The sequence below is a fragment of the Zonotrichia albicollis genome, chromosome 32 (assembly GCF_047830755.1).
Source record: "Zonotrichia albicollis isolate bZonAlb1 chromosome 32, bZonAlb1.hap1, whole genome shotgun sequence".
Classification (NCBI taxonomy): Eukaryota; Metazoa; Chordata; class Aves; order Passeriformes; family Passerellidae; genus Zonotrichia; species Zonotrichia albicollis.
The window spans coordinates 1,195,181-1,210,729 of record NC_133850.1 but is presented as its reverse complement, the minus strand read 5'-3'; the positions used below and the strand labels follow the sequence as shown (position 1 = coordinate 1,210,729).

Below are 15,549 nucleotides of genomic sequence, written 5' to 3'. Positions count from 1 at the left end.
TGCGGAATTTTAGGATGGGAAAATGGGAGTTTGAGTGGAGAAAAAAAATGGGAATTTTGGGGTGGAAAGATGGGAAATTGGAAGTGGGGGGAAATTGGAATTTTAGGTGGGAAAAATCGGAATTTTGGGGGGGGCAAAAATGGGAATTTTGGGGTAGAAAAATGGGATTTTTTTTTTTTTGGGGGTAGAAAAGTGAATTTTTTCCTGGAAAAGAACAAAAGAGCCACACGAGTTCTTGGGGTGGATCCAACTTTATTTCTGCATTTTTTCACCTTTTTTTTGGGGTTTTCTCCCATTTTTCTGGAGTTTTTTTTTCCCCCACATTTTCTGGAGATTTCTCCCATTGTTTTTTGGATTTTTTTTTTTCCCCCACATTTTTTGGGGTTTTCCTTCTTTTGTTGTTTTCCCCTCATTTTTTGGGGCGATTTCCTCTGGATTTGAGGAAAAGCTGAAATGGGACCACGGGATTTTGGGGGGGGGGATCCCAAAATTCTTCTGGAAATCCCAAAACTCCCCTTGAGGACCCCAAATTTTTCCTACAAGATCCCAAAATTCCCCAAAATCCGTCCCAGAGACCCCAAAATTCCCAAATTTTTCTCCCCCTTTCAATTTTTCCTTTTCTGGGCCCGTCCCGGCCGAGGGAAATTTGGGATTTTTTGGGGGCTCAGGAGTTTCCCACGGTGGGATTTGGGATTTTTGGGGTGTCCTGGGTGGGATTTGGGATTTTTGGGGTGTCCTGGGTGGGATTTGGAGGTTCCAGGTTGGGATTTTGGGGTTTCCTGCTGGGATTTTGGGGTTCCAGCTTTCCTGGGGTGGGATTTGGGGTTTTTGGGGTGTCCTGGGTGGGATTTTGGGGTTCCAGGGGTGGATTTTGGGGTTCCAGATGTGGATTTTGGGGTTCCAGGGGTGAATTTTGGGGTTCCAGGTGTGGATTTTTGGGATCCAGGGGTGAATTTTGGGGTTCCTGAATGGGATTTTGGGGTGCCACGACGAAATTTGGGCTTTCCATGATGGGATTTTGGGGTTCCAGGGGTGGATTTCTGGGTTCCTGAGTGGGATTTTGGGGTTCCAGGACGGGATTTTGGGGTTCCAGATGTGAATTTTGGGGTTCCAGGTGTGGATTTTGGGGTTCCAGGTGTGAATTTTGGGGTTCCAGGATGGGATTTTGGGGTTCCAGGGGTGGATTTTGGGGTTCCAGGGGTGGATTTTTGGGATCCAGGTGTGAATTTTGGTGTTCCTGAGTGGGATTTTGGGGTTCCAGGGGTGGATTTTGGGGTTCCAGGTGTGGATTTTTGGGATCCAGGTGTGAATTTTGGGGTTCCAGGTGTGGATTTTGGGCTCCTTTTCCGCCGTTTCGGGGCTCGGGGCGCGGCCGAGCGGCTTCGCTTCCTCTTGGAGCTGCCAGGGAACAAATCTGGGGGAAAAACGGGGAAAAATGGGAATTTAGAGGGGGAAAAAATGGGATTTTGGGGGAAAAATTGGGATTTTGGGGGGAAAAATGGGATTTTGGGGAGAAAAAAGGGGATTTAGGGATGGAAAATTGGGATTTAGGAGAACAAAAATGGGATTTGAGGGAAAAAGGGGTTGAGGGAGGAAAAAAAAGGAATTTAAGGATAAAATTTTGGGGATTTGGGGGGAAATGTTGGGATTTGGGGTGGCCCCGGAAGTGTCAGAGCGTTTACTTTGATCCCAAATCACGGAAATTCAGGAATTTTGGCCTCATCAGCCACTTCCGGGGAGGGAAAATCCCAAAATCACCTGAAATTCCCCCAAATTTTCCTTTATCCCCCCCCAGACTCAGCGGGAAAACCCAAAATTTCCTTTTGTTTCCCCCCAAACTTGTCCGGAAACCCCAAAATTCACCTGGAACGCCCCAAAATTGCCCCTGATCCACCCCAGATTCCACTGAAAACCCCAAAATTTCCTTTTCTTGCACCCAAAATTCACCTGGAACACCCAAAAATTCACCTGAGTCTCCCCTAAATTCACCTGAAACCTCCCCAAATTCACCTGGAACTCCCCAAAATTCACCTGGAACACCCAAAAATTCACCTGAAAACCCCAAACCTCACCTGGAAAACCCCAAAATTTCCTTTTATCCCCCCCAAATTTTACCTGGAAGCCCCCAAACCTCACCTGAAACACCCCAAATTCTCCTTTACACCCCCAAATTCACCTGAAAACCCCAAAATTTACCTGGAACTCCCCATAAATCACCTGGAACGCCCCAAAATTTCCTTTCATCCCCCCCAAACCTCACCTGGACCCCCCCAAATCTCACCTAGAAAACCCCAATATTTCCTTTGATCCCCCCCAAACTTCACCTGGAACACCCAAAATTCACCTGAACACCCCCAAAATCCACCTGAAAACCCCAAATCTCAACTGAAAACCCCAAAATTCACCTGGAACTCCCCATAAATCACCTGGAACTCCCCAAAATTTCCTTTCATCGCCCCCAAATCTCACCTGGAACACCCTAAAATCCACCTGAAACACCCCCAAATTCACCTGAACACCCCAATTTCCCCTTTACACCCCCAAATTCACCTGAAAACCCCAAAATTCACCTGGAACTCCCCATAAATCACCTGGAACTCCCCAAAATTTCCTTTCATCGCCCCCAAACCTCACCTGGACCCCCCCAAATCTCACCTGAAACCTCCCCAAATTCACCTGAAACCTCCCCAAACCTCACCTGGAACTCCCCAATATTTCCTTTTATCCCCCCCAAATCTCACCTGGAACACCCTAAAATCCACCTGAAACACCCCCAAATTCACCTGAACACCCCCAAACCTCACCTGAACACCCCAAATTCCCCTTTACACTCCCAAAATTCACCTGAAACCTCTCCAGATTCACCTGGAACTCCCCAAAATTTCCTTTCATTCCCCCCAAATCTCACCTGGAACACCCCAAAATCCACCCGAACACCCCCAAATTCACCTGAAACACCCAAAAATTCAGCTTAGTCTCCCCTAAATTCACCTGAAACCTCCCCAAATTCACCTGGAACCCCTCAAACCTCACCTGGAACACCCCAAAATCCACCTGAACACCCCAAATTCTCCTTTACACCCCCAAAATTCACCTGAAAACCCCAAATCTCAACTGAAAACCCCCAAATTCACCTGAAAACCCCAAAATTCACCTGAACTCCCCATAAATCACCTGGAAAACCCCAATATTTCCTTTTATCCCCCCCAAATCTCACCTGGAACACCCTAAAATCCACCTGGAACACCCCAAAATTCACCTGAACACCCCAATTTCCCCTTTACACCCCCAAAATCCACCTGAAAACCCCAAAATTCACCTGGAACTCCCCATAAATCACCTGGAACACCCCAAAATTTCCTTTCATCCCCCCCAAATCTCACCTGGAACACCCCAAAATCCACCTGGAACTCCCCAAACCTCACCTGAACACCCCAAATTCCCCTTTACACCCCCAAAATTCACCTGAAACCTCCCCAGATTCACCTGGAACTCCCCAAAATTTCCTTTCATCGCCCCCAAATCTCACCTGGAACACCCCAAAATCCACCCGAACACCCCCAAATTCACCTGAAACACCCAAAAATTCAGCTTAGTCTCCCCTAAATTCACCTGAAACCTCCCCAAATTCACCTGGAACCCCTCAAACCTCACCTGGAACACCCCAAAATCCACCTGAACACCCCAAATTCTCCTTTACACCCCCAAAATTCACCAGAAAACCCCAAATCTCAACTGAAAACCCCCAAATTCACCTGAAAACCCCAAAATTCACCTGGAACTCCCCAAAAATCACCTGGAAAACCCCAAAATTTCCTTTTATCCCCCCCAAACCTCACCTGGAACACCCTAAAATTCACCTGAACACCCCCAGATTCACCTGGAACACCCCAAAATTTCCTTTCATCCCCCCTAAATCTCACCTGGAACACCCCAAAATCCACCTGGAACTCCCCAAACCTCACCTGAACACCCCAAATTCCCCTTTACACCCCCAAAATTCACCTGAAAACCCCAAAATTTACCTGGAACTCCCCATAAATCACCTGGAACACCCCAAAATTTCCTTTCATCCCCCCCAAACCTCACCTGGCCCCCCCCAAATCTCACCTAGAAAACCCCAATATTTCCTTTGATCCCCCCCAAACCTCACCTGGAACACCCAAAATTCACCTGAACACCCCCAAAATCCACCTGAAAACCCCAAATCTCAACTGAAAACCCCAAAATTCACCTGGAACTCCCCATAAATCACCTGGAACACCCCAAAATTTCCTTTCATCCCCCCCAAACCTCACCTGGACCCCCCCAAATCTCACCTGGAACACTCCAAAATTTCCTTTCATTCCCCCCAAACCTCACCTGGAACACCCCAAAATCCACCCGAACACCCCCAAATTCACCTGAAACACCCAAAAATTCAGCTTAGTCTCCCCTAAATTCACCTGAAACCTCCCCAAATTCACCTGGAACTCCCCAAAAATCACCTGGAACACCCTAAAATTCACCTGAACACCCCAAATTCTCCTTTACACCCCCAAAATTCACCTGAACACTCCAAATCTCACCTGAAAACCCCCAAATTCACCTGAAAACCCCAAAATTCACCTGGAACACCCCAAAAATCACCTGGAACACCCCAAAATTTCCTTTCATTCCCCCCAAACCTCACCTGGACCCCCCCAAATCTCACCTAGAAAACCCCAATATTTCCTTTCATCCCCCCCAAATTCACCTGGAACACCCCAAAATTCACCTGGAACTCCCCAAATCTCACCTGGAACTCCCCAAAATTCACCTGAAAACCCCAAACCTCACCTGAAACACCCCAAATTCTCCTTTACACCCCCAAATTCACCTGAAAACCCCAAAATTCACCTGGAACTCCCCATAAATCACCTGGAACACCCCAAAATTTCCTTTCATCCCCCCCAAACCTCACCTGGACCCCCCCAAATCTCACCTAGAAAACCCCAATATTTCCTTTGATCCCCCCCAAACCTCACCTGGAACTCCCCAAAATTCACCTGAAAACCCCAAACCTCACCTGGAAAACCCCAAAATTTCCTTTTATCCCCCCCAAATTTTACCTGGACCCCCCCAAACCTCACCTGGAACACCCCAAATTCTCCTTTACACCCCCAAAATTCACCTGAAAACCCCAAATCTCAACTGAAAACCCCCAAATTCACCTGAAAACCCCAAATCTCAACTGAAAACCCCCAAATTCACCTGAAAACCCCAAAATTCACCTGGAACACCCCAAAATTTCCTTTCATCCCCCCCAAATCTCACCTAGAACACCCCAAAATCCACCTGAACACCCCAAATTCTCCTTTACACCCCCAAAATTCACCTGAAAACCCCAAATCTCAACTGAAAACCCCCAAATTCACCTGAAAACCCCAAAATTCACCTGGAACTCCCCAAAAATCACCTGGAAAACCCCAATATTTCCTTTGATCCCCCCCAAATCTCACCTGGAACACCCTAAAATCCACCTGGAACACCCCCAAATTCACCTGAACACCCCAATTTCCCCTTTACACCCCCAAAATCCACCTGAAAACCCCAAAATTTACCTGGAACTCCCCATAAATCACCTGGAACTCCCCAAAATTTCCTTTGATCCCCCCCCAAACCTCACCTGGAACACCCCAAAATTCACCTGGAACACCCCAAAATTTCCTTTCATCGCCCCCAAACCTCACCTGGAACACCCCAAAATCCACCCGAACACCCCCAAATTCACCTGAAACACCCAAAAATTCAGCTTAGTCTCCCCTAAATTCACCTGAAACCTCCCCAAATTCACCTGGAACCCCTCAAACCTCACCTGGAACACCCCAAAATTCACCAGAAAACCCCAAATCTCAACTGAAAACCCCAAATTCACCTGAAAACCCCAAAATTCACCTGGAACTCCCCAAAAATCACCTGGAAAACCCCAATATTTCCTTTTATCCCCCCCAAATCTCACCTGGAACACCCTAAAATCCACCTGGAACACCCCCAAATTCACCTGGAACACCCCAAAATTTCCTTTTATCCCCCCCAAATCTCACCTGGAACACCCCAAAATCCACCTGGAACTCCCCAAACTTCACCTGAAACACCCAAAAATTCACCTGAAAACCCCAAAATTCACCTGAAACCTCCCCAAATTCACCTGGAACTCCCCAAAATTTCCTTTCATTCCCCCCAAACCTCACCTGGACCCCCCCAAATCTCACCTGGAAGTCCCCAAAATTTCCTTTGATCCCCCCCAAATCTCACCTGGAACACCCCAAATTCACCTGGAACACCCCAAAATTCACCTGAACACCCCAAAATTCACCTGAAAACCCCAAAATTTACCTGGACCCCCCCAAACCTCACCTGGAACACTCCAAAATTTCCTTTCATCCCCCCAAACCTCACCTGGACCCCCCCAAACCTCACCTGGAACACTCCAAAATTTCCTTTCATCCCCCCCAAACCTCACCTGGAACACCCCAAAATTTCCTTTCATTCCCCCCAAACCTCACCTGGACCCCCCCAAATCTCACCTAGAAAACCCCAATATTTCCTTTTATCCCCCCCAAATCTCACCTGGAACACCCTAAAATCCACCTGAAACCTCCCCAAATTCCCCTGAAAACCCCAAAATCCACCTGGACCCCCCAAATCCCCCTCTCTCACCTGCGTCGGGCTCCTCCCCCAGCTCCTCTCTGTAATATTCGGCCTCGTCCTCGTCCGACGCCTCGGCCTCACCTGGCCCAGGTGTGCCGGGGTCCTCGGCGTCGCTGTCACCCCCAGGGGTGGCACCTGGGGTGGCACCTGGGCTGGTGGCACCTGAGGGGGCACCTGGGGCCCGGCCCATCCCGGCCAGGCTGCGCTCCCTGGGAGAGACGGGGACGGGTGAGGGGACAATGGACAGGTGAGACAGGGACAGGTGGGGACAGGGACAGATGAGGGGACAATGGACAGATGGGGACAGGTGAGACAGGTGGGGAAAATGTGGGGACAGGGACAGGTGAGGGGACAGGGACAGGTGAGGGCACAGGTGAGGGGACAGGGACAGGTGAAAGGACAAAGTACAGGTGGGGACAGGTGAGACAGGGACAGGTGAGACAGGTGAGGGGACAAAGGACAGGTGGGGACAGGTGAGACAGGTGAGGGGACAATGGACGGGTAGGGACAGGGACAGGTGAGGGGACGAAGGACAGGTGGGGACAGGTGAGGGGACAGGTGAGAAATGGGGCACAGGTGAGGGGACAGGGACAGGTGGGGACAGGGACAGGTGAGACAGGTGGGGACAGGTGAGGGGACAAAGGACAGGTGAGGGCACAGGTGAGAGGAACAGGGACAGGAGAGAGGACAAAGGACAGGTGGGGACAGGTGAGACAGGGACAGGTGAGACAGGTGAGGGGACAATGGACAGGTGGGGACAGGTGAGACAGGTGGGGAAAATGTGGGGACAGGGACAGGTGAGGGCACAGGTGAGAGGGACAGGGACAGGTGAGGGGACAAAAGACAGGTGGGGACAGGTTGGGACAGGTGAGACAAGGACAGGTGAAACAGGTGGGGACAGGGACAGGTGAGGGCACAGGTGAGAGGAACAAGGACAGGTAAGGGGACAAAAGACAGGTGGGGACAGGGACAGATGAGGGGCACAGGTGACAGGGACAGGGACAGGTAAGGGGACGAAGAACAGGTGGGGACAGGGACAGGTGAGGGGACAGGGACAGGTGAAAGGACAAAGTACAGGTGGGGACAGGTGAGACGGACAGGTGGGGACAGGTGAGGGGACAAAGGACAGATGGGGACAGGTGAGACAGGGACAGGTGGGGACACAGGTGAGAGATGGGGCACAGATGAGAGGAACAGGGACAGGTAAGGGGACAAAGGACAGGTGAGGACAATGGACAGGGACAGGTGGGGACAGGGACAGGTGGGGACACAGGTGAGAGATGGGGCACAGATGAGAGGAACAGGGACAGGAGAGAGGACAAAGGACAGGTGGGGACAGGTGGGGACAGGTGAGGGGACAATGGACAGGTGGGGACAGGGACAGGTGAGGGCACAGGTGGGGACAGATGAGGGGACAATGGACAGGTGGGGACAGGTGAGACAGGGACAGGTGAGACAGGTGAGGGGACAATGGACAGGTGGGGACAGGGACAGATGAGGGGCACAGGTGACAGGGACAGGGACAGGTAAGGGGACAAAGAACAGGTGGGGACAGGGACAGGTGAGGGGACAGGGACAGGTGAAAGGACAAAGTACAGGTGGGGACAGGTGAGGGGACAAAGGACAGATGGGGACAGGTGAGACAGGGACAGGTGGGGACACAGGTGAGAGATGGGGCACAGGTGAGAGGGACAGGGACAGGTAAGGGGACAAAGGACAGGTGGGGACAGGGACAGGTGAGACAGGGACACCTGGGTGAGTCTCACCTGCGTCACCTTTCTGTCCCCACCTGTGTCACCTGAGCCTCACCTGTGTCACCTGAGCCTCACCTGGGAGGACCCTGCCACCCTCAGCTGTGTCTCAGTGTCACCTGTGCCTGTCCCCTCACCTGTCCCTGTCCCCATCTCACCTGTGCTGTTCCCTGTACCTGTCCCCTCACCTATCCCCAGTCTCACCTGTGCCCCATCTCTCGGCTGTCCCTGTCCCTGTCCCTGTCCCACCTGTCCATGTCTCACCTGTCCCCTCAGTTTTGCCTGTGTCTTATCTGTCCCAGTCCCACCTGTCCCTGTCCCCTTACCTGTCCCTGTCCCACCTGTGCCCAATCTCTCACCTGTCCCTGTCCCCCATTTCTCACCTATCCATGTCTTACCTGTCCCTCACCTGTCCCTGTACCTTCCCCGTCTCACCTGTCCCCTCTGTCTCACCTGTGCCATTCTCACCTGTCCCCTTACCTGTCCCCTGTCCCACCTGTGCCCAATCTCTCACCTGTCCCTGTCCCCATCTCACCTGTCCCCTTCTCACCTGTCCCTGTCCCACCTGTCCCCATCTCACCAATCCCTGTCCCTGTCTCCATCTCACCTGTGTCTCACCTGTCCCTCACCTGTCTCTGTACCTTCCCTGTCTCACCTGTCCCTGTCCCTGTCCCTGTCCCACCTGTCCCCATCTCACCTGTCCCCTCTGTCTCACCTGTCCCTGTCCCTGCCCCTATCCCTGTCCCCATCTCACCTGTCTGTGTCTCACCTGTCCCCATCTCACCTGTCCCTGTCCCTGTCCCTGTTCCTGTCCCCGTCTCACCTGTCCGTGTCCCACCTGTCCCATCTGTCCCTGTTCCTGTCCGTGTCTCACCTGTGTCCATCCGTGTCCCCGTCTCACCTGTCCCTGTCCCTGTCCCTGTCCCCGTCTCACCTGTCCGTGTCTCACCTGTCCGTGTCCCACCTGTCCCCATCTCATCTGTCCCCATCTCACTTGTCCCTGTCCCTGTCCCTGTACTGTCCCTGTCCCACCTGTCTGTGTCTCACCTGTCCCCATCTCACCTGTCCCTGTCCCTGTCCCTGTCCCTGTCCCCATCTCACCTGTCCCTGTCCCACCTGTGTCTCACCTGTCCCCATCTCAGCTGTCCCTGTCCCTGTACTGTCCCTGTCCCCATCTCACCTGTCCCTGTCCCACCTGTCTGTGTCTCACCTGTCCCCATCTCACCTGTCCCTGTCCCTGTCCCTGTCCCTGTCCCCATCTCACCTGTCCGTGTCTCACCTGTTCTGTTCGCGCTGTTTCCGTTTCCTCTCCAGGTTCTGCTCCTGCAGCCGCCGCCGCTCCGCCCTCACCTGGAGGCGCCGCTCGCGCCGGGCCTGGAGCTCGCGGAGCTCCTGCTCCCCCTTGGGGGCTGCAGGTGAAAACACACCTGGGTTACACCTGAGATACACCTGAGTTACACCTGAGCACAGCCTGGAGCTCGCGGAGCTCCTGCTCCCCCTTGGGGGCTGCAGGTGAAAACACACCTGGGTTACACCTGAGATACACCTGGGTTACACCTGAGTTACACCTGGGTACAGCCTGGGTTACACCTGGGTACAGCCTGGGTTACACCTGGGTTACACCTGAGATACACCTGAGTTACACCTGGGTTACACCTGGGTTACACCTGAGATACACCTGAGTTACACCTGGGTTACACCTGGGTTACACCTGAGATACACCTGGGATACACCTGGGTTACACCTGGGTTACACCTGAGATACACCTGAGTTACACCTGGGTACAGCCTGGAGCTCGCGGAGCTCCTGCTCCCCCTTGGGGGCTGTAAATACACCTGGGTTACACCTGGGATACACCTGGGATACACCTGGGTTACACCTGAGTTACACCTGGGATACACTTGGGTTACACCTGAGTTACACCTGAGTTACACCTGAGCACAGCCTGGAGCTCGCGGAGCTCCTGCTCCCCCTTGGGGGCTGTAAATACACCTGGGTTACACCTGGGATACACCTGGGATACACCTGAGTTACACCTGAGTTACACCTGGGTACAGCCTGGAGCTCGCGGAGCTCCTGCTCCCCCTTGGGGGCTGCAGGTAAAAACACACCTGGGTTACACCTGAGATACACCTGGGTTACACCTGAGATACACCTGGGATACACCTGGGTTACACCTGAGTTACACCTGGGTACAGCCTGGAGCTCGCGGAGCTCCTGCTCCCCCTTGGGGGCTGCAGGTAAAAACACACCTGGGTTACACCTGAAATACCCACAGGAACCTGAGATACACCTGGGATACACCCGGGTTACACCTGGGTTACACCTGAGTTACACCTGGGTTACACTTGGGTTACCCACAGGAACCTGAGATACACCTGGGATACACCTGGGCACAGGTGAGATCCTCCTCATATTGTCACAGGTGTCCCCAGGTGTGTCCCAGGTGTGTCACTGTCCCTGTCACTCACCCAGCCCATGGTACAGGTGTGTGTCACACCCAGGTGTGTCCCAGGTGTGTCACTCACCTGTCCCAGGTGTGTCCCAGGTGTGTCCCTGTCCCTGTCACTCACCCAGCCCATGGTACAGGTGTATCACTCACCTGTCCCCAGGTGTGTCACTCACCCAGGTGTGTCCCAGGTGTGTCCCCAGGTGTGTCACTCACACAGGTGTGTCACTCACCTGTCCCCAGGTGTGTCATTCACCCAGGTGTGTCCCAGGTGTGTCACTCACACAGGTGTGTGTCCCTGTCCCAGGTGTGTCCCAGGTGTGTCCCTGTCCCTGTCACTCACCCAGCCCATGGTACAGGTGTGTCACTCACCTGTCCCAGGTGTGTCCCTGTCCCCAGGTGTGTCACTCACCTGTCCCAGGTGTGTCCCTGTCCCCAGGTGTGTCCCCAGGTGTGTCACTCACACAGGTGTGTGTCCCTGTCCCAGGTGTGTCCCCGTCACTCACCCAGCCCATGGTAGAGGACGTTGCCCTGGCCCAGCCCCTCCTCCACCTTCAGCAGCTGCAGCGTCAGACGGGGCCCGATCTGGGACGGACGGACGGACGGACACGGGGACAGACAGATGGACACGGGGACGGACGGACACGGGGACAGGGACAGGGACACACGGACGGACGGACACGGGGACAGACGGACACGGGGACAGGGACAGGGACACACGGACGGACGGACATGGGACAGACAGGGGGACAGACAGAGGACAGGGACAGGGACACACGGACAGACGGACATGGGACAGACAGGGGGACAGACAGGGGACAGGGACAGGGACACACAGACAGACGGACATGGGACAGACAGGGGGACAGACAGGGGACAGGGACAGGGACACAGGGACATGGGGGCAGACAGACACGGGGACAGACAGGGGGACACAGGGGGGACATGGGGACAGACGGGGACAGACAGGGGACAGGGACACACGGACAGACGGACACGGGGACAGACAGATGGACACGGGGGGGGACACTCGGTCAGTGCCACAGCGCTCTGTGTCACCCCAGTGTCCCCAATGTCCCCAAGGATGTCCCCAATGATGTCCCCATTGTCACCTCGGTCACCCTGATGGCGCTCTGCTGTGTCACCCCAGTGTCCCCAATGTCCCCAATGTCCCATTGATGTTCCCAATGTCCCCAGTGATGTCACCTCGGTCACCCTGATGGCGCTCTGCTGTGTCACCCTGATGTCCCCACTGATGTCCCCAATGACGTCCCCACTGATGTCACCTCAGTCACCCTGATGGCGCTCTGCTGCGTCACCCCAGTGTCCCCAATGTCCCCAATGTCCCATTGATGTCCCACTGATGTCCCCAATGATGTCACCTCAGTCACGCGGATGGCGCTCTGCTGTGTCACTCTGATGTCCCTATTGTCCCCAATGTCCCATTGATGTCCCCAATGTCCCCATTGATGTCCCCAATGTCCCCAATGATGTCACCTCAGTCACGCGGATGGCGCTCTGCTGTGTCACCCTGATGTCCCCAATGTCCCATTGATGTCCCCAATGATGTCCCCATTGATGTCCCCATTGACGTCCCCTCAGTGTCACCTCTGTCACACGGATGGCGCTCTGCTGTGTCACCCTGATGTCCCCACTGATGTCCCCAATGTTCCCAATGATGTCCCCAATGATGTCACCTCTGTCACCCTGATGGCGCTCTGCTGTGTCACTCTGATGTCCCCAATGTCCCCATTGATGTCCCCAATGATGTCCCCCCACTGTCACCTCAGTCACCCTGATGGCGCTCTGCTGCGTCACCCCAGTGTCCCCAATGTCCCCATTGATGTCCCCAATGTCCCCACTGTCACCTTGGTCACCCTGATGGCGCTCTGCTGCGTCACCCCAGTGTCCCCAATGTCCCCATTGATGTCACCTCAGTCACCCTGATGGCCCTCTGCTGTGTCACCCCAGTGTCCCCAATGTCCCCATTGATGTCACCTCAGTCACCCTGATGGCGCTCTGCTGTGTCGCCGCGTTCCCGCGCCCCGCACAGTTCTGCGCCAGTTCCAGAACGTTCTGGGGCCCGTCCGGCTCCGCCTCGCTCTCGGACAGGGCGGGGTCACTGCGGGGACACAGGGACAGGGGGAACACGGTGACACCTCTGGGGACACGGGGACACAGGGACAGGGGGGACACGGTGACACCTCTGGGGACACGGGGACACAGGGACAGGGGGAACACGGTGACACCTCTGGGGACAGGGACACAGGGACAGGGACAGGGACACGGTGACACCTCTGGGGACACAGGGACATGGTGACACCTCTGGGGACAGGGACACAGGGACAGGGGGAACACGGTGACACCTCTGGGGACACGGGGACACAGGGACAGGGGGGACACGGTGACACCTCTGGGGACACGGGGACACAGGGACAGGGGACACAGGAACAGGGACACGGTGACACAGGGACACAGGGACACGGTGACACCTCTGGGGACACCTCTGGGGACACGGGGACACCTCTGGGGATACGGACGGGGACACAGGGGACACAGGGACACAGGGACAGGGACACAGTGACACCTCTGGGGACACAGGGGACACAGGGACAGGGACATGGTGACACCTCTGAGGACACAGGGACACAGGGACACAGGGACACAGGGACAGGGACACAGGGGACACAGGGACAGGGGGGACACGGTGACACCTCTGGGGACACAGGGACAGGGACAGGGGACACAGGGACACAGTGACAGGGGGGACACGGTGACACCTCTGGGGACACAGGGACAGGGACAGGGACAGGGACACAGGGACAGGGCGGGGTCACTGCGGGGACACGGACAGGGACACGGTGACACCTCTGGGGACACGGGGACACCTCTGGGGACACAGGGACAGGGGACACAGGGACAGGGGGGACACGGTGACACCTCTGGGGACACAGGGACACCTCTGGGGACACAGGGACAGGGACACAGGGGACACAGGGACAGGGGGGACACGGTGACACCTCTGGGGACACAGGGACAGGGGACATCTCTGGAGGTGTCCCCAGGTCTCATGTCCCCATGTCCCCCCCCAGTGTCCCCCAGGTGTCCCCAATGTCCCCAATGTTCTCAACCCCCCCAATGTCCTAGATGTCCCTAAAGTGTCCCCATGGTGTCCCCAATGTCCTTAATGTCCCCGATGTCCCCAATGCCCCCAAAGTATCCCCATTGTCCCCAAGATGTCCCCAATGTCCCCACTGACCCTGATGTCCCCAATGTCCCCAAAGTGTACCCAATGTCCCCAAGGTGTCCCCATTGTCCCCAATGTCCTCAATCCCCCCATTGTCCCCAATGTCCTCAATGTCCCTCACCCCATGAGCAGCTCGCTGACATCCCCCATCCACGTCAGGTGTCCCCAATGTCCCCAAGGTGTCCCCAAGGTGTCCCCAATGTCCCCAAGGTGTCCCCAATGTCCCCAAGGTGTCCCCAATGTGCTCAATCCCCCCAATTTCCCCAAGATGTCCCCAATGTCCCCAAGGTGTCCCCAATGTCCCCAAGGTGTCCCCAAGGTGTCCCCAATGTCCCCATGGTGTCCCCAATGTCCCCATTGTCCCCAAGGTGTCCCCAATGTCCCTGTGATGTCCCCAAGGTGTCCCCAATGTCCCCAAGATGTCCCCGATGTCCCCTCACCCCAGGAGCAGCTCGCTGACGTCCCCCATCCGCACCAGGTGTCCCCAATGTCCCCATTGTCCCCAATGTCCCCAATGTCCCCAATGTGTCCCCATACCCCAGGAGGAGCTCGCTGACGTCCCCCATCCGCGCCAGGTTGGGGAATTTCTCCCGCAGGATTTTCCGGAGCCCCCGGCTGAGCCCGACGGGAACGACCTGGACACTGCTGGGAATGGGGAAAAACCACGGGAAATTGGGAAAAACTGGGGAAAAATGGGGGGAAAATTGGGGGAAAATCCTGGGAAAAATTGGGGGAAAAAATGGGGGAAAATGGGGGGAAAAATGGGAAAAAATGGGAGGAAAATCCTGGGAAAAATGGAAAAAAATCTGGGGAAAAATGGGAAAAAATGGGGGAAAATCCTGGGAAAAAATGGGGGAAAATCCTGGGGAAAATGGAAAAAAATCTGGGGAAAATCCTGGGAAAAAATTGGGGGAAAATCCTGGGAAAAATGGGAAAAAAAATGGGGAAAAATGGGAAAAAATGGGGGAAAATCCTGGGGAAAATGGGGGGAAAATCCTGGGAAAAAATGGGGGAAAATCCTGGGGAAAATGGAAAAAAAATCTGGGGAAAAATGGGAAAAAATGGGGGAAAATCCTGGGGAAAATGGGGGGAAAATCCTGGGAAAAAATGGGGGAAAATAGGAAAAAATGGGGGGAAAATCCTGGGAAAAAAATGGGGGAAAATCCTGGGAAAAATGGGAAAATTCTGGGAAAAAAATTGGGGGGAAATGGGGGGAAAAATGGGAAAAAATGGGGGGAAAATCCTGGGGAAAATGGAAAAAAATCTGGGGAAAATCCTGGGGAAAATTGGGAAAATATGGGGGGAAAATCCTGGGAAAAATGGAAAAAAATGGGGGGAAAAATGGGAAAAAATGGGGGGAAAAATCCTGGGAAAAATGGAAAAAAAATCTGGGGAAAATCCTGCGGAAAATGGGGGGGAAAAATGGGAAA

General features: G+C 54.3%; 1 protein-coding gene and 1 long non-coding RNA gene across 3 annotated transcripts in view; both read right to left on the bottom strand.

Annotated features, from left to right (window-relative positions):
- Window positions 1-401: 401 nt before the first annotated feature.
- The window catches only part of PPAN (peter pan homolog), a 36,401-nt gene continuing 21,253 nt past the window's right edge, over window positions 402-15,549 (bottom strand). Inside the window, exons 8-14 of the mRNA XM_074530145.1 lie at window positions 14,657-14,764; window positions 12,871-12,994; window positions 11,379-11,457; window positions 9,703-9,832; window positions 6,682-6,881; window positions 1,326-1,414; window positions 402-1,262 (exon numbers count right to left, since the gene is read on the bottom strand). Of these exons, the coding sequence (XP_074386246.1) occupies window positions 606-1,262; window positions 1,326-1,414; window positions 6,682-6,881; window positions 9,703-9,832; window positions 11,379-11,457; window positions 12,871-12,994; window positions 14,657-14,764 (1,387 nt within the window). The 3' untranslated portion in view covers window positions 402-605. The remainder of the gene's footprint in view (window positions 1,263-1,325; window positions 1,415-6,681; window positions 6,882-9,702; window positions 9,833-11,378; window positions 11,458-12,870; window positions 12,995-14,656; window positions 14,765-15,549) is intronic.
- LOC141725955 (uncharacterized) lies at window positions 2,789-5,647 on the bottom strand. Of its 2 annotated transcripts, XR_012577505.1 has the most exons (4): window positions 5,481-5,647; window positions 4,859-4,942; window positions 3,320-4,234; window positions 2,789-3,154 (listed from the first exon to the last, which is right to left on the bottom strand). It is a non-coding gene; the product is annotated as an uncharacterized LOC141725955 (long non-coding RNA). The 2 variants fall into 2 exon arrangements; XR_012577504.1 differs by lacking the exons at window positions 4,859-4,942; window positions 5,481-5,647 and adding an exon at window positions 4,488-4,842 and having other exon boundaries at window positions 3,320-4,298.